Source organism: Symphalangus syndactylus, chromosome 9, assembly GCF_028878055.3.
Source record: "Symphalangus syndactylus isolate Jambi chromosome 9, NHGRI_mSymSyn1-v2.1_pri, whole genome shotgun sequence".
Lineage (NCBI taxonomy): Eukaryota > Metazoa > Chordata > Mammalia > Primates > Hylobatidae > Symphalangus > Symphalangus syndactylus.
In genome coordinates, this window is record NC_072431.2 from 59,240,740 (window position 1) to 59,258,356 (window position 17,617).

At 56.7% G+C, this 17,617-nt stretch overlaps 3 protein-coding genes across 17 annotated transcripts in view; 1 reads left to right on the forward strand and 2 right to left on the reverse strand.

Moving 5' to 3' along the window:
* Positions 1-36: 36 nt before the first annotated feature.
* UFSP1 (UFM1 specific peptidase 1) lies at positions 37-1,155 on the reverse strand. The gene has a single exon (XM_055292661.2). It carries the CDS (start codon positions 585-587, stop codon positions 159-161), a length of 429 nt encoding a protein of 142 aa, XP_055148636.1. The 5' UTR covers positions 588-1,155; the 3' UTR covers positions 37-158.
* Positions 1,156-1,264: 109 nt separating this feature from the next.
* On the reverse strand, positions 1,265-8,300 carry ACHE (acetylcholinesterase (Yt blood group)). 14 transcript variants are annotated; one of them, XM_055292653.1, is made up of 5 exons: positions 7,858-8,300; positions 4,473-5,560; positions 3,642-4,126; positions 2,443-2,612; positions 1,265-1,607 (listed from the first exon to the last, which is right to left on the reverse strand). In XM_055292653.1, the coding sequence occupies exons 1-5, from the start codon at positions 8,033-8,035 to the stop codon at positions 1,486-1,488; spliced, it is 2,043 nt and encodes a 680-aa protein (XP_055148628.1). In that variant the 5' UTR covers positions 8,036-8,300; the 3' UTR covers positions 1,265-1,485. The 14 variants fall into 14 exon arrangements, with proteins under 14 accessions (XP_055148628.1, XP_055148627.1, XP_055148633.1 ...); XM_055292652.1 differs by having other exon boundaries at positions 4,473-5,563; XM_055292658.1 differs by lacking the exon at positions 7,858-8,300 and adding an exon at positions 7,367-7,438.
* MUC3A (mucin 3A, cell surface associated) overlaps positions 6,849-17,617 on the forward strand; it is a 72,868-nt gene continuing 62,099 nt past the window's right edge. For both annotated transcript variants that reach the window (XM_055292633.2, XM_063646290.1), the window contains exon 1: positions 6,849-6,934. The gene's annotated coding sequence lies outside the window, so the exon portion shown is untranslated. The remainder of the gene's footprint in view (positions 6,935-17,617) is intronic.

Here is a 17,617-nt window from a genome sequence, read left to right on the forward strand (position 1 = left end):
CATACCTCCCCCATCCTTCCAGAGTAACTCCTGAGGTGTTGCTCAGCCCTGCCACTTTTATTATTGATGTCAAAAGTGCCAGGCTCTGCAGGGACACCAGTGGGAGGTACATAGGTGCATGTCTGGGACCCGAGAATCTCAGTTCTGTAACTTCGCCCTCAGTCCAAGGTGCGCTGCTGCTGTTTGGAGCTAAGGCTGGTCAAGCACAGGTTGTAGAAGGAGTTGGGGTCAAAGGCTGCACTCACCTCTTGCCAGCCTACCCACCCAGCAGCCTGTAGTTCACTGGGGCTTTTTGGAGTGCCCCAGTAGTGAGGGTCCAATACCAGGACATAGGCTTCCGTGCCTGACCCGACGCAGACTCCCAGCAAGGCCTTGGACCTGGCATCTGCGTCCCCCCCAACCATGACCGGGCCCCCGCCCCCTGCGAAGTGGGAGTAAAGCCTCTCCAGCTCCCCGTGCAGCCCCGCTCCCCGGGGTACGTGGCAGAGGCGTCCCTGGGACCCTCCAAAGTGAGCGAGGCAGAGGCTGGCCTCCACGCAGCCGATCCAGTCCCGGGAGCCCCGGAAGCCGGGGGGCTTGTCGCCCATGTCCTCCAGGGCCGCCTGTACGGCGGCCAGTCCAGGTACGCCCGCGGGCTGGCCCTCCGGCCACGAGCACAGCGTCTGCAGAGTGCGGTAGCCGCAGCCCCAGCCGCGGTCGTCCAGGCCGTCGCAGCCGTAGTGGTAGTAGAGGTAGTGGCCCGAGAGCAGCGCCAGGCGGGCAGGGCCGCGGCTCGGCGGGGGCAGGCCCACGTGGACGTCCCTCAGCGGCTCCAGGGCGGTGGGCGGGAGCGGAGGTCCGAGGCCAAGCACAGCGTCCTCCTAGCGGCGCGGAGCGACCTCAGGCTCCAACACTTCCTTTCAGCTCCGGGTCTTGGGCCAGCTGCCGCAGGACCGGCGTGCAGACTGGGGACGCGCTCCCCGGGCCTCGTTGATCACCGCAGGCCGCAAGCGGCAGCCACCGAGCGGCACCGACCGAGGGGCTCCCACAATGCTCCGCCGCGTCCCGCCCGGCCCCTCCGCGGTGCCAGCCAGCCTGCCTGCGGGCCTCATTGCGCAGGCGCGAGCTCCGCCCGGCGGGGCAGGGCCGGGGGTTGGCCTTTGCCTTGTGCCCGCCTTGGAGCATGCCTGTTTCTCGCTCTCCAGCCCCGCTCCTGCATAGATTCGGCCCCCGTTATTCCGGCGTTCTGCCCCTACCCCTGGCTCCCTAGTCGCGCACACTCCCGTGGCTGTAACAGTTTATTGGCAGCCCAGAGGGGCGAAGGCACCGCGGGGGAGGGAGCTCAGCCTGAGACATGCAGAGGACCGGGAGCCCCGGGGGACTTCGGGGGTGGGGTGGGGATGGACAGGGTCTGGGGCTCGTCTGTGTTATAGCCCAGCCCTGAAATAAATAGTATATACAGCTAGGGGGCCGGGCGGAACGGGGGTCGTGGGGGTCCCTCCGGGGTCACAGGTCTGAGCAGCGATCCTGCTTGCTGTAGTGGTCGAACTGGTTCTTCCAGTGCACCATATAGGAGCTCCAGCGGTGGAACTCGGCCTTCCACTGGCGCTCCGCCTCGTCGAGCGTGTCTGCGGCCCGGGCGCCCGGCGAGGCGGGAGGGGAGGACGGCACGAAGAAGGTCGGGGATCGGACATTTGGGCGGGTTGAAGGGGGGGCATGAGTGCAGGGAGGACGCACGGAGAAATGCAGGCGACCACGTGGGACGGTGGCAAGAGGATCAGGAGAATGTGCGAAAGACGAGAGGGAGGATGAGGGCAGAGGCGGGGCCAGAGAAGGGCAGCAGGAAGGAGAGAGGAGGAGAAAAGAATGACCGGAAGACAGGGGGACAGAGGGGACAGGAGGGGGAGGTTGGGGGAAAAAGAAGAGACAGAAATGGTTGACCGTTATAGCCCCAATGGGGAGTGCTACCCAGCCCGGGGCCTCCCTCTTCCCCCCAATGTCAGGCTCAGGTTCCAAAAGATAATTTTATAAAAGAATACTGGCTTTTCCATTTCCATCCAAACAACAAAGGCATGGGGGTCCCTGAGAAGGGTGGGAGGCACGGCCCCCTCCTCCTGCCCTGTCCAGTGTGAGTCTCTTGGTTTGAGGAGGGAGGGGGCACTGGGTCTGAGATCCCTGAGTGGGGCCCTTCCCCACGGTCCGACCACTCATTAGAGGAGGGGCCCCTGTGGCCGTAGGGGAAGAGGCCGTGGTCACAGCCGCAGGAGGTGGGAGAGGAGGAGGAGGAGAAGCTGGTGGAGGAGGAGGAGGGGCAGGGGGAGGCCGGGCCTCGGAGCAGCCTCCCCATGGGTGAAGCCTGGGCAGGTGCTGGGAGCCTCCGAGGCTAGGGGGAGAAGAGAGGGGTTACACCTGGCCGGCTCCCACTCCCCTCCTCCCAGCCGCTGCCCGCTGGCCCCTGCGTACCGGTGGCGCTGAGCAATTTGGGGAGGAAGCGGTTCCAGAAGGCGCAGGCCTGGGCGCGCAGCCCCCGCCGCACCTCCAGCGGCCGCAGGTCCAGACTCACGTACTGCTGAGCTCCCGCCGTGTACGGGGGCCATTGCGGGGCCTTGGGGTCTCGGGGCTCATTGGGGTCCCTGCGGAAGGAAGGGAAGGCTCAGTCCAGACGGGCGGTGGGAGGAGGTGGCCCGCAACTCCACGGGACCCCGGACTCTTCAGCTCTGCGGAGAGCCCCAGAGAGCCCGTCCCCACCCTCCCACCACCAAGTCACTCCTTTCCCTTCTCCAATGTGCCCGGTCATCAGAGTCTTCCCTTCCTCATGCACTCTCTGTCTCCTTCCGTTTCCCTCAGCTTTTCTGTTCCATCTTTGTTTCTCTCACTAAAAAAATGGCTAGGATGTCTTGAGCCCTTCCTAAGTAACCAGGACGGGTCCTATGTGTACGAACATCACATTTTTTAACAACACCCATCCGATGCTAGATTTCATTGTCCTCTTCTTGATCCAGGTAAACTAGTGTGTGTGTGAGAGAGAATGTATCACTGCTAGTGACATCACTGGTTTGACTTAATCCAGCTCCAACTCCTTTGTCTTGGTCTCCCTTTTTTTTTTTTTTTTTTTTTTTTTTTCCAGAGATAGGGCCGCTCACGCTGGAGTGCAGTGGTGCCATCATAGCTCACTGCAGCCTCAACCTCTCAGGCTCAATCAATCCTCCCGCCTCACCTTCCCAAGTAGCTGGGACTACAGGCAAGAGCCACCGTGCCTGGCTAAGTTTTGTATTTTTTTTTCTTTTTAAGAGTCGGGGTCTTGTTATGTTGTCCAGTCTGGTCTCAAATTCCTGACCTCAGGGGATCCTACCACCTTGGCCTCCCAAAGGGCTGGAATTACAGGGGTGAGCCACTGTGCCCCGCCCCCTCCATGTCTACCTCGTCTCCTCCTCACTTTCCTTTGCCTCTGTCTCTGTCTCTGCAAGACCCTCTCTGCCTTCTCTGTCTCCTTTCTTTTTCTCTCCCCTTTTATCTCCTTTGTGAGCATGTCCCTCTCCGGCTGTTCTATCCTGCCCCTGTCCCACCCATCCTTTCTGTCTCTGTGTGTCTGCCTCTCTTTGTGTGTCCTCCCGCCCCCGACTCCTGTCCTCCCCAGCCTTCTCCCCCTCTGCACTGCTGACCCTGTGCGGGCAAAGTTGGCCCAGTATCGCATCAGTCGCTGGGCGAAGATTTTCTCCTCCGCCGTGTAGTTTCGAGAGGGGTCCAGGGGGATCCCAAAGATGAACTCGATCTCGTAGCCGTGGGGCACCCCCATCCACAGAGGCCAGGAGAGCGTGGAGGCACGGTGTTCAAAGACGTAGGCGTAGACCCGGGCACCCTGGGCAGCCAGTCGCCCAGCCAGCTGGGCCACGGGGCACACGACATTGTGGTCGCCCACCACATCGCTCAGGGCCTCCCTCAGGCGTGCCGGGTCTTCGGGATGCAGCCAGTCTGTGTAATGCAGGATCACAGCCTCGGCTGCCAGGTCACTTACCTGGGGGACCCCGACCCGCACCCCGGCCAGGAACTCGGCCCGGCTGATGAGAGACTCGTTGTCTTTGCTGAAGCCTGGGGCCCCGTAAACCAGAAAATACGAGCCCTCATCCTTCACCACACCCACCAGCACCTGGGGGTGAGGGAGAGGGGGGTGGGATGGAGCGACAGGCACAGACAGACAAGTAGACAGAAACAGATGGACAGACAAAGAGCCAGAGAGATGAACAGTTACAGACCCGGAACCATGGACAGAGAGAGGACGAGATCAGGGGAGGGACGCAGAGAAAGAGAAAATAGACCCATGGTGGCTTTCCTGTTTGCCCTGCCGACCACCCTGGGATCTGAGCCCTCAGAGACGACTTCTGGGACTTCTGGGAATGGGCCTGGAGAAGCCCTCATGCCTGGGTCCCTGCAGGGAGGGGAGGGACCGTTGGGACCCAGAGGAGCCAGCTTCACGCCGGCTAGCCGCTAGTTACCTGCAGGCCGTGGAAGTCTCCCGCATTGATGAGGGCCTCTGGGGTGTCACTGAGGAAGTCTCCATCTACCACAGGCACGAAGGAGAACCGGAAGACGCTTTCTTGAGGCAGCACGTGCCATTCGTGGTTCACCAGGACCTGCGCTGGTCGTGTCCGAAGGCAGGCTACCAGCTCTGTGTCATTCCCACCAGTGCCACCTGGAGGACAGCCCACAAGGTGGGCCAGCTGCGTGGCCCTGCGACGGGCCTCTCCCATGCCCACCGTGGCCCAGGGTCCATTGGGGGCACCGCTCTGCAGCACGGCCCTGTGGAACAGGCCCCGGCTGGGCGGGGACAGCAGGTGCATGCCCACCGAGGCGGCTCCTGCGCTCTCCCCAAACAGCGTCACTGATGTCGGGTCACCCCCGAAGGCTGCCACGTTCTCCTGCACCCACTGCAGGGCCAGCCTCTGATCCAGGAGACCCACATTGCCTGGGGCCTCTCGGCTCCCGGGCAGGGCCAGGAAGCCAAAGGCTCCCACCCGGTAGTTCATGGACACCAGCACAGTCCTCTCGGCCTGTACCAAGAAGCGGCCATCGTACACGTCCAAGGAGGAGGCCCCACTGTAGAAGCCACCCCCATAGATCCAGACGAGGACAGGAGTGGGGGATGTAGGCCGGGGGTATGGTGTCCACACGTTGAGGTACAGGCAGTCCTCGCTCAGCTCACGGTTGGGGTTCCACATCTCGGTGCCCTCAAAACCTGGGTATAGGGTGTCCACATATTGGTAGCAGACACTCTGGAAGGTTGTAGCGTCTACCACCCCTGACCAAGGCTGCTTGGGCTCCGGTGGCAGAAAGCGACGGGGTCCCATGGGTGGCTCCGCAAAGGGGATGCCCAGGAAAGCAGAGACGGGGCCCCCGGGGGTCTTCAGGCGAATGCCCCGCAGCTGGCCCCCACGCACCGTCACCAGCAGCTCTGCATCCTCCCGGCCCTCAGCCCCCACTCCTCCTCCCAGGAGCCAGAGGAGGAGGAGAAGGAGTGGGGAAGCCAGGGAAGGCGTGTGCAGCAGACACTGCGGGGGCCTCATGGCTACAGGGCAGGCGGCGTCTGCTGGGAGAAAGAAAGGGAAAGGGTGAAGGGTCCGTCCAGAAGCCAGGAGGGAGGAGATTAGGGCACAGTCGGCCCAAGGGTTTATCGCTCAGCTGCAGGGGAGGTGGGGCAGGTTGGCAAAGATGAGGGGAGAGAAGGAGGGAGAGGAGACAGGCAGAGACAAGGACACAGGCCAGCGGGCAGGAGGGGAAAGAGATCAGGCAGACACCCATATCCAGACAAATGCAGGGAACAGAGAGGAGCACCCTCTCTGCCCCGCAGGGGTACACGGCCCTCACCTCTTCCTGGAACTGGGCCGGGCCCACCTCGTGCAGTGAGGGCACCAGAGGCCTCAGTCCACGCACAGGCCACCCGACAGGGGCGCGGCCTCACGGACGGGCGGCGCCGCTGGGGGAGCTTGCGGCGGCCTGAAGGCGCAGCCCTGCTCTCCTGGGTCGGCCAGACCCGGGGCCCTGGGGGGCGGTGGGCTGGGCATTCAGGGTGTGGAAGCCTCAGGTCCCGGGGTTCCCCAAATCCTGCCTAGTCCACTCCCCACCCAACCCTGCCCCTTCTCATCCAATGTCTGGCACCGAGCGCTGATGCCCGCGGGTTCCCATCAGCTGCGCACGCTCCCAGCCCAGCCCCAGCAAACAGGCTCGCCAGCCCGCGTCCCCTAGGACTCGAGAGCCCCCTATTCGTCTGAAGCTGCCGTGCACGCCGCCGCCGGCGGAGGGCAGTAGAGACCGAGAAAAGGTCGCCGCTCCCCGCCCCGAGCCCGGAGCCGGGAACTTGGGGTGGGGGGCCTGGGGGCTCCAGGGCCTTGCAGAGCCGCCTGAAGGGCGAGCCAGGACGCCTGTGTTCCCGGGGCTCCGGAGATCCCCGGCTGCAGGGGCGGGGGCGCTATTTTGGGGCAGCAGCTGCTACGGTTCCGGCATCTCCAGCCAAAGGATCAAAATTCCCCGGGTGGGAACTCCCCCCTCTCCCACCGGTCACCCCTCGCCCAGCCCCCGCCGCCCTGAGCTGGGGGGTGGTGGTGCTGCTGGAGATTAACTAGGAAACCCGAGTGGCGCTAATTATAACTCGGGGCTTCCGCCGAGCCTCCCCTTCCCAAAAAATAGAGATGGAGTCTCCGCGGGAGGGGGCGTCCTGGGCCTCGGAGGGGGCCTCTGCGGGGCGCTGCGCAGGGGCGCTGGGCTTGTGGCCCTGGGGATGGGGGTGCCCAGCCCGGCGCCGGGAACCTGCGCAACTCGGGTACCGCCCCAATTAGGGGGTGTCTTCCAGTGGCCCCGGACTAGCGAGCGATCGGGGAAGGGGCGCTCGGGGGTCACCGCGGGAATCGGAGCGCAGAGGCGGCGGCCGTCCCCGCGGGCTCGGGCTCCTGCGTGGGCGTCGGTGAGTGAGGCGGCCGGCGAAGAGTTCCGGACGAGTGCGGGGCAGCGGAGGGCGGCGCGGGGCAGGCCCGGGGACGCGGGAGCCGTCCCGTTAGGGGGGCCTGGACCCCTCGGGGAGCGCACGATGCCCCGGACGCGGGCCTTAAGGAGAGTCCCGGGCGGGGAGGGAGACTCACCTGAGGCGGCCGAGCCGGGCCGGGCCGGGCCGCGCCGGGAGCTGGAGGCGGCCGATGTTCCCCGGCGCAGGCTGAGCCGACTCTGACAGCCGCCGCCTCCGGCCCCCCGCACACACCCCCTCCGGGCCTCACGGCGCCCTCGCCCGCCCCCGCCCACTGTCTCCGCCCCCGCCCCTCCCCGCTCCTCCGGGCGGCCACCTCCCCTCTCTCTCCCTCCCTTGGAGCGGAGACCCGGAGACCCCGGGGCCCAGACGCACTCCAGTGCCAGACGCCGACCGACAACAGACGCGCAGTGACAGACGCGACCCAAAGACCTGCAGCGGCGGAGTAGACACCCACGTGACAGACAGACGGACAGAACCCCTTGGAGACAGACACGCGCAGACGGACGACCTCATGCAGTGACAGGCACAAACGCAGGGACCGACTTTCACAGACGGACGGACACACTTGGACACCCTGTCGGTCTCGCTCGAGGCTGAAGTTAGCGCAAGGCCAAGGGGCCATGCATCCCCGGCCACGACACAGACGGGTGGCATGGGAGGAGAGGCATGTGGGAGTGTGGCCGAGGACCGTCCCCTTAGGGGTCCAGGTGGCACTGGTGCAAAAAAGGTGACGTGGGACACTCCTGGGGATGAAAGGACACCTGTGGGAATGGAGACGTAAAACGGGATCGCTAGTGGAAATGTAGTGGGGGGAGGCATGGAGACAGGAGACCCCCGGGGGAGGAAGGGGTGACTTGGGGCACCTGAGAAGGCAGGCCAGCGTGGTAGCACGCGCAAGGCTGCCGGGCGAGGCCGCACTCCGCGGCGGCAGTGGAAACTTCTGGAACCCCCGCGGGTGGGTCTGTGCTGGTTCCCTGACGGGTGACCTCGGACTTTCGTCACCAGGGTCCGGTCGGGGCATGACATCACCAGGCCTAGCATTCATTGGCCGCGCGGCTGGCAGGTGGGAGCGGCCTGGCCCGGACGCCCCCAGCCTGCTCCGAGGGGCCTGACCCACGCAGATTGCCCCCCGCCCCGCCCTCCAGGAGGTCACCCGTGTGGACAGGGCTGCTGCAGCGGGGTGCCCACGCCCGAGGTGCAGGCGGCAACACCGCGCGGCGCCTGCTTCCTGGAGGCGGCCGGCTCGGGAGCCCCCGGGCCCCGGCGTGGGAGAGCGGCCGGCGCAGGCCAGCGTCGGGGCGTGCGTGCGCGCGCGCGCGCGGCGGTGCGGGGCACGGTGTGGGGTGGGCGCGTGCGCACACGCTCCCTCTGGCCGCGGCGCGCCCCGCAGCGCCCCGCAGCGCCCCGCAGCGCCCCGGGCACGCGGGCGCCGCCGCCAGGGACCGCGGGCACCGGGTCTCGGGGCCTCGCGGCCTCGCAGGGGTTGAATCCGGAGTCTTGCCAGTCCCTGGGCCGCGCGGTTCCCGGCTCTCCAAGCTGGGCGCGCCCCACGCCCGCTCGCCCCACGGGAACCGGGTCCCGCAGGCACGGACACCCGCGCTCCGCTCGCTGGAGACGGCCGCCAGGTGGCGCAAAAAGCAGCCACTCGGGCCTTGGAGGCTGGACTGGGTTGGGGGTGTTGGGGAGGTGAACCCCTCGCCATCTGTGCCCACTGTCTCCGGCTCTCCCCGCCCCAGTCTCAGGCAACCCCAGATCCCCTGCCTGGACACCGAGGCTCCCTGTATCCGGCCTTCAGCGTTCTGGCCGCACTAGTTGAAGGCTCCCCACTGGCCAGACTATGTGCCCTAGTTGAGATCCCTGAAGAGCAGGTGTAAGTGCTGTGCATGGGGGAGGGGACAGGAGGATGGACGGTGGGTGTTGTTGCTGCGGGAGGAATGGATCTGAGGCAGGTTTCTAAGCGTGGTAATTATGAATTATTAAAATGATGGGGTCGCGTGTGGCCCCTAGTGCAGTGCCTGTAATCCCAGCACTCTGGGAGGTCGAGGCAGCAGGATCGCTTCAGTCCAGGAGTTGGAGACCAGCTTGGGCAACATAGAGAGACTCCCTTCTCCCCTAAAAACTAAAATGATGGAAACAAACCATGAACGAGTGCGCTGAGGCCTGCCCCAGTCCTGAGGCTTTAGGGATTTTTGGCCCTGCTGATGAAGGCTTGCCCCTGTCACCCTCCAGACGAGCTGTGCCACGCAGGTGTCACCTAACCTCTGTCGTCACGAGTTTCTAGGCCTGTACAATGAAGATAGGGAGGGCAGGGACAGTTTATCACCAGGGTTATCATTTCCTGGAACTATCCCTCTTTTCACCTTGAGCTCTCAGCAACCTTTGTCAACACAGGTACCTAACCTGTCAAACCAGGAGGCGTTTCCCTACATAGTCTAGCATAGTAAACTCCCCACCCTCCACAGCTGTCACTGCAGGGATGTCCTTGATTTTTCCCATTTCTTCTCTCACAATTTCTGTTTATCCAGGAATGAGCCTTGCTTCTACTACCAGTTCTGCCAATTCAGAGAATTCCCCTACCCCTCTTTTATCTCTGCCTTCCACCTTGGAAGGAGGCCCCATTTTTTTTTTTTTTTTTTTTTTTAGACAAAGTCTCACTCTGTCGCTCAGGCTAGAGTGTAATGACGCCATCTCAGCTCGCTGCAACCTCTGCCTCCTGGGCTCAAGGATTCTCCTGTCCCAGCCTCCTGAGTAGCTGGGAGTAGAGGCGCCTGCCACCACACCCGGCTAAGTTTTGTATGTTTAGCAGAGGTGGGGTTTCACCAGGTTGGCCAAGCTTGTCTCGAACTCCTGACCTCAGGTGATCCTCCTGCCTCAGCCTCCCAAAGTGTTGGGATTACAGGCATGAGCCGCCATGCCTGGCAGGGAACCCCACTTCTGTTACAGACTTTGATCCACATCTTCTAACACAAAAGATTCTTATTTCCTCTATTTATTGGTTAATATTCAATTCAGCTGTATGAGACCAAAAACCAAATAATGTCTTTAACAAGATATAATAGAGGCCGGGCACGGTGGCTCATGCCTGTTGTAATCCCAGTACTTTGGGAGGCCAAGGCAGGCAGATCACCTGAGGTTGGGAGTTCAAGACCAGCCTGACCAACGTGGACAAACCCCGTCTCTACTAAAAATACAAAAAAATTAGCTGGGCATGGTGGCCCATGCTTGTAATCCCAGCTACTCAGGAGGCTGAGGCAGGAGAATCGCTTGAACCCGGGAGGCGGAGATTGCAGCGAGCGGAGATCATGCTATTGTACTCCAGCCTGGGCAACAAGAGCGAAACTCCGTCTGAAAAAAAAAAAATAATAGAAATGTATTTCTTAGGCCAGGTGCAGTGACTGTCATCCTAGAACTTTGGGAGGACAAGGAGAGAGGATCACTTGAGGCCAGGAGTATGAGGCCAGCATGGCCAGTGTGGTGAGACCCTATCTCTATAAAAAATAAAAATAATTAGCTGGGTGTGGTGGTGCATACTTATAATTCTAGCTACTTGGAGCCTGAGGCGGGAGGATCGCCTGAGGCCAGGAGTTTGAGACCAGCCTGGGCAACATGGTAAAACCTTGTCTGTACTAAAAATACAAAAATTAGCTTGGTGTAGTGGTGCATGCGTGTACTCTCAGCTACTTGGGAGGCTGAGGCACAAGAATTGCTTGAAACTGGGAGGCAGAGATTGCAGTGGGCCAAGATCTCACCACTGCACTCCAGCTTGGGTGACAGAGGGAGACTCTGTCTTAAAAAAAAAAAAAAAGACCTAGAAATCGGTCTTGCAGGGTTGGCATGGTGCCCTCAATGTCAGGGTCCAGGCTTCTTTACACAGAACCTTGTTGCTCCTTACACAGTATTTTGTTACTGCACCATCTTCTGCATGTGACTTCCACTGCATGGCATAGAATGGCTGCTGGAACATCAGCCATCACATCTACATTCCAGCCAGCAGGAAGGAGGAGGGGCTGAAGAACAGTATCTCCCATTTATTTATTTATTTATTTATTTATTTATTTATTTATTTGACAGAGTCTCACTCTGTTGCCCCAGGCTGGAGTGCAGTGGCGTGATCTCGGCTCACTGCAACCTCCACTTCCCAGGTTCAAGCGATTCTCCTGCCTCAGCCTCCTGAGTAGCTGGGATTACAGGTGCGCACCACCATGCCTGGTTAATTTTTTGTATTTTTAGTAGAGATGGGGTTTCACCATGTTGGCCAGGCTGGTCTCAACCTCCTGGCCTTAAGTGATCCACCTGCCTCAGCCTCCCAAAGTGCTGGGATTACAGGCCTGAGCCACCATATCCGGCCGAACTCTTCCTTTAATGATGAGCCTTTGCCCAACCCCCCATTAAGTGAGATTGTAACCTGGCAGAATTGGGAGCCTGAGGCCACACAAAGAACTTTCCTCCCTCTGCCCACCCCTTCCTATGTCCCCTACTTAATGTTGGGCCAGCCTTCCTGCTGGATCTAAGTTACGTCATCCTACACAGGATAGGCTGATTTCTCTTTGCGGCTTATCCATCCTTTTTACCCTTTTCTCTCTTGCTAGTTATGAGCATTTCACACATTTTTTATAGCTTGTCTCTACAAAGTCTTACTTTGTTTTCACAATTTTGTTAAATATTTAACGAGTGTACAGTATTTCCCATGCAATTGGCCAAATAACCTTTGGCTTAGTTGAGACTCTTTTCTGGCCGGGGGTAGAGTGGAGCGCGGGTAGCATACCCTTGTGCTCAGATTTTTTTTTTTTGTCTCATTCTGTCACCCGGGGTTGGAGTGCAATGGTGTGATCATATCTCAATGCAGCCTTAAAGTCCTGGGCTCAAGCAGTAATCCTACTTCAGCCTTCTGAATAGCTGGGACCACAGGTGGCACCACCGTGCCCAGCTAATTTTTAAATATTGTATTAATTTGTAGAGACGGGGTCTTGCTATGTTGCCCAGGCTGGTCTTGAACTCCTGGGCTCAAGCGATCCTCCCACCTCTGCTTCCCAAAGTGCTGGGATTACAGGTGTGAGCCACCACGCCCGGCCATCAGAACTGATCAGTACTTTTCTTGGCATTCCTTTTTGCCCATGAACTTGAGTGCTTCTGAAAGGAGTGAAATATGCAATTTAATTCACCAGTAGTACATTGAACTCCACGTTGCCACTCATCTTCCCTGGTATGACCTGGCATCCATCTGATATGGTCCCTGGCATGCTGGTCCAACTGGCTCTCAGATCCTGGTCTCATGGGTTCCAGCCAACCCTGACTTGGTTTTCAGTTTAAATGTTAGCAGTGCACCTTGAATGGCTTCTTGGGAACAGCTGGTGAGGTTACACTAGGTGCTATAGATGTTTGACACCCAGAGAGCTCCTGGCTACTCCTGGCTGCCCTGCAGGTATCAAGTGGCCAAGTGAGAGCTGTGCCGGAAGCACGAGTTCCATAGATGACCTTGGCTGGGGTTCTAGGGACACTGAATATTTAACACAAGATTGGTGCAGAAGTGAGGAGGACTGGTTTGGGATTCTGCCACCTGGCTTGGGGACAGTGCAGGCTGGCTGTGAGGTTGGCCCAGTGGCCAGCTGGATCCCTTAAACGTCCACAACATTGGGGACAACAGGGTGGAGTGGAAGAGTAGCCCAGATCCAATGTTGCTTTCACAGTAGCATGTATGGGGAAGAAGAGCTTGTTTGCCAGCCGCTTCCTGAATGCTTTGCTAAATATCATTCATTTAATTCTCGCTTGTAGCATTCAAATGGGGTAGGCTGTATTTTCTTTGCTTTTTTTTTTTTTTTTTTTGAGATGAAGTCTCGGTTTTGTTCCCCAGGCTGGAGTGCAATGGTGTGATCTTGGCTCACTGCAACCTCTGCCTCCCGGGTTCAAGTGATTCTCCTGCCTCAGCCTCCCGAGTAGCTGGGATTACAGGTGCGTACCACTACGCCCGGCTAATTTTTTATATTTTAAGTAGAGACGGGGTTTCACCATGTTGGCCAGGCTGGTCTCAAACTCCTGACCTCAGGTGATCCGCCCACCTTGGCCTCCCAAAGTGCTGGGATTACGGGCATGAGCCACTGCGCCCAGCTCCAGTGGGGTAGGCTGTATTTTCACTACAATTTTTTTTTTTTTTGAGACAGAGTCTCACTCTGTTGCCCAGCCTGGAGTGCAATGGTGTGATCTTGGCTCACTACCTCCTGGGTTCAAGCAATTCTCCTGTCTCAGCCTCCTGAGTAGCTGGGATTACAGGTGCCTGCCATCACGCCCAGCTAATTTTTGTATTTTGAGTAGTAACGGGGTTTCACCATGTTGACCAGTCTGGTCTCCGACTCCTGACCTCAGCTGATCCACCTGCCTTGGCCTCCCAAAGTGCTGAGATTATGGGCATGAGCCACCACACCCAGGCTATTCTTAGTACAAATTAACAGCTGGGAAACTGAAACTGATGCCCAGAGGCGTTATATACAGGTAATGATACGGAGGTTGTTTCGTTTCATCAGCTGGTAAATTGCAGGCTTTGGACTTTGGGTGAGAACTCTGACCTGGATGGGCTGGGCTGTTTCGCAGTGACTCTCTCCTTCTGTGATTTCTGGAAAATCAACTAGAGTCTCTCAGGCCCTCCTGGCCCCTCCCTTCCAAGGAGAGAGGTGTGGGGGTGTGTGCATTGTTGCGGGGTGGGGGTCCCTGCCTGAGTCCCTGTGCTTCCTAGGAGATGATTATCTTCTGCCTCCCATTCTCCCCCAAGTTCTTCCTCCTCTTTTTTTTTTTTTGAGACAGAGTCTCACTGTGTTGCCCAGGCTGGAGTTCAGTGGTGCGATTTCCCCTCATTGCAACTTCTGCCTCCCGGGTTCAAGCGAATCTCCTGCCTCAGCCTCCTGAGTAGCTGGGATTAGAGACCCATGCCACCAAGCTTGGCTATTTTTTTTTTTGGATAGATACAGGGTTTCGCTATGTTGCCCAGGCTGGCCTTGAACTCCTGGGCTTGAGCGGTCCTCCTGCCTTCAGCCTCCTGAGTAGCTGGAATCGATTACAGGTGTGAGCCACTGCGCCTGGCTTCCCTACTTTCATTCAGTTGTGACACCCTCCCATCCTTGTCCTGGGCACACTTACAAATGTCTGTGCTGCAGGCAACAGTGATGGCCGGAAATGAGAGCGGAAAGATCTTAGAAGAGTGGGGAGAAGTTATTTCCTGGCTGGAGAATATCTTTTTAAGTTACATTTTGGGCCAAGCACGGTGGCTCACGCCTTTAATCCCTGCACTTTGGGAGGCTGAGGTGGGTGGACTGTTTGAGCCCAGGAGTTTGAGATCATCCTGGGCAACATAGGGAGACCCCTTTCTCTACCAAAAATACAAAAATTAGCTGGGTGTGGCGGTGCGTGGCTGTGGTCCCTGCTACTCAGGAGGCTGAGGTGGGAGGATCACTTGGACCTAGGAAGTCAAGGCTGCAGTGGGCTGAGATCGTGCCACTGCACTCCAGCCTAGGGGATAAAGGGAAACCCCGTCCTAAAAAAAAAAAAAAGGTTATATTTTATTTGGACAGTTAGTGAATTCATAAAATTGAAAAGGTATAAAGTGAAAAGTTCTCTTCTTCCCTGCCTTCTTCGACCCAGTATTCATTCCTAAAGCAGTGTTAGCTGTGGTCCTGTATTGCATATATTACCCACTTTTTTTCTTCATTGTTTTCTGTAGCCCAAACAGGTACATGCATATATCATCAATAGGTATTTTTCTGCCCTGAATCCATGTTTTTACATAATTTTAGCATCCTTTACACACTCTTCTGTACTTGACTTAAAAAAAGAAACCTAGCTAACAGTATATCTTAAGGATAGTTCCAGATTCGTACATCATAGACTTTCTCATTTTTTTTTTTTTAGACGGAGTTTAGCTCTGTCACCCAGGCTGGAGTGCAGTGGCGCGATCTCCAATCACTGTAACCTCCGCCCCCCGGAGTTCAAGCGATTCTCCTTCTTCAGCCTCCCAAGTAGCTGGGATTACAGGCGCCCACCACCACACCTGGCTAATTTTTCCATTTTTAGTAGAGGCAGGGTTTCTCCATGTTGGCCAGGCTGGTCTCGAACTCCTGACCTCAAGTGATCCACCTGCCTCGGCTTCCCAAAGTGCTAGGATTACAGGCATGAGCCACCACACCTGGCCCTCATTCTTTATTTTTTCCCTTTTTAATGAAAAGCTGCATACTTTATATTGCGTGAAGGTAGCATAATTTTATTTATTTATTTATTTGGAAATGGAGTTTTGCTCTTGTTGCCCAGGCGGGAGTGCAATGGCATGATCTCAGCTCACCGCAACCTCCGCCTCCCGGGTTCAAGCGAGTCTCCTGCCTCAGCCTCCCGAGTAGCTGGGATTACAGGCATGTGCCACTACTCTCGGCTAATTTTTTATTTTTAGTAGAGATGGGGTTTCTCCATGTTGGTCAGGCTGGTCTCCAGCTCCCGACCTCAGGTGATCTGCCTGCCTTGGCCTTCCAAAGTGCTGGGATTACAGGCGTGAGGCACCTTGCCCAGTTGAAAGTAACATAATTTAATTTGCCCCCCACTGATGAGCATTTAACTTGCTTTCAGTTACTTGCTATTACAAACTTAGTGCATTTTGTAGTGTTGCAAGTATATCCCTGGGATAAATTCCTCAACATGTATTACTGGGTCACTACCTCCTGCAATATGTAAGAGTTATTGGTTGCCTATAGTTTTGCCAACATAGTATATTTAAAAATAAAATAAAATTGGCTGGATGTGGTGGCTTATGCCTGTAATCCCAGCACTTTGGGAGGCTGAGGTGGGAGAATCGCTTGAGCCCAGGAGTTCAAGACCAGCATGAGCAACATAGTGAGACTCCCAGCTCTCCAAAAAATAAAAAATTGCTGAGTGTGCTGGCTCGTGCCTGTAGTCACAGCTACTTGGGAGGCTGAGATGGGAAGACCGCTTGAGCCCAGGAGTCTGAGGCTGCAGTGATCTGTGATCATGCTACTGTACTCCAGCCTGCGTGACAGAGTGAGAACTTGTCTCAACAAACTCCAAAAACAAAACAAAAAAATTGTCCCATTTAAGAGGTGAATGGTATTTCAGTACAGCTTTACTTTATTTATTTATTTATTTATTTTTGAGACAGAGTCTTGCTCTGTCACCCAGGCTGGAGTGCAGTGGCACAATCTTGGCTCACTGCAACCTCCACCTCCCGGGTTCAAGTGCGCTCCCGAGTAGCTGGGATTACAGACGCACGCCACCATGCGCAGCTGATTTTTGTATTTTTAGTAGAGACGAGGTTTCACCATGTTGGCTAGGCTGGTCTTGAACTCCTGACCTCTTGCTGCCCCGGCCTCTCAAAGTGCTAGGATTACAGGTGCGAGCTACTGCGCCGGACCAGTTACTTTATTTTTAAAAAATTTAAAAATTAATTAATTTTTAAATTAATATATTTAATTAAGTAAGCATTAAGGGTTTAATTAGCTATTTCTTTTGAGACAGAGTCTTGCCCTGTCACCCAGGCTGGAGTGCAGTGGTGCTATCTCGGCTCAGTGCAATCTTTGCCCACTGCAATCTCTGCCTCCTGGGTTCAACTGATTCTCTTGTGTCAGCCTCCCGAGTAGCTGGGATTACAGGCATGCTCCATCATGTCCAGCAAATTTTTGTATTTTTAGTAGAGACGGGGGTTTTGTCATGTTGGCCAGTCTGGTCTTGAACTCATGACCTCAGGTGATCCACTCACTTTGGCCTCCCAAAGTGCTAGGATTACAGGCGTGAGCCACGGCACCTGGCCTACTTTCTATTATGAGGAAATTTGAGCATCTTTTCATGTGTTTTCCAGTTTTCCAGCTTATTAAGTTCTGCTCTTACCTTTATTAACTTCTATGTGTTCTCTTAGGTTTATTTTATTGTTTGTTTTACAACTTCTGGAATTGGATTTCTAATTAATTTTATTTATTTATTTATTTTTTAGAGACGGGCTCTTGCTATGTTGCCCAGGCTGGAGTTCAGTGGCTATTTACAGGCACAAAACTACTGATCTGCAGGGAGTTTTGACCTGCTCTGTTTCTGACCTGGGCAGGTTCACCCGTCCTTAGACAATCTGGTGGTCCCCCGCTCCCAGGAGGTTGCCATGTTGATGCCAAACTCAGTGCAGACACTGGATTGGCATAGTGCACTACAGCTCAGAATTCCTGGGCTCAAGTGATCCTCCCACCTCAGTAGCTGGGTCCATAGGTGCACCACCACACTTGGCTGTTTATTTATTTTCATTCTTTCTTATTTATTGACATAATTACTTTAATGCTATACATTGTCCTCTGAGCATTGCTTTTGCTATATCCTGGAGGCCTTATCTGTATTCTTTTCATTATTTCTATTTTCTTTTTTTTTTTTTTGAGATGGAGTCTTGCTTTGGCACCCAGGCTGGAGTGCAGTGGCGCGATCTTGGCTCACTGTAACCTCCGCCTCCCGGGTTCAAGTGATTCTCCTGCCTCAGCCTTCTGAGTAGCTGGGATTATCAGTGTCCACCACCACACCTGGCTAATTTTTGTATTTAGCAGAGATGGGGTTTCACCATGTTGGCCAGGCTAGTCTTGAACTCCTGACCTCAGGTGATCT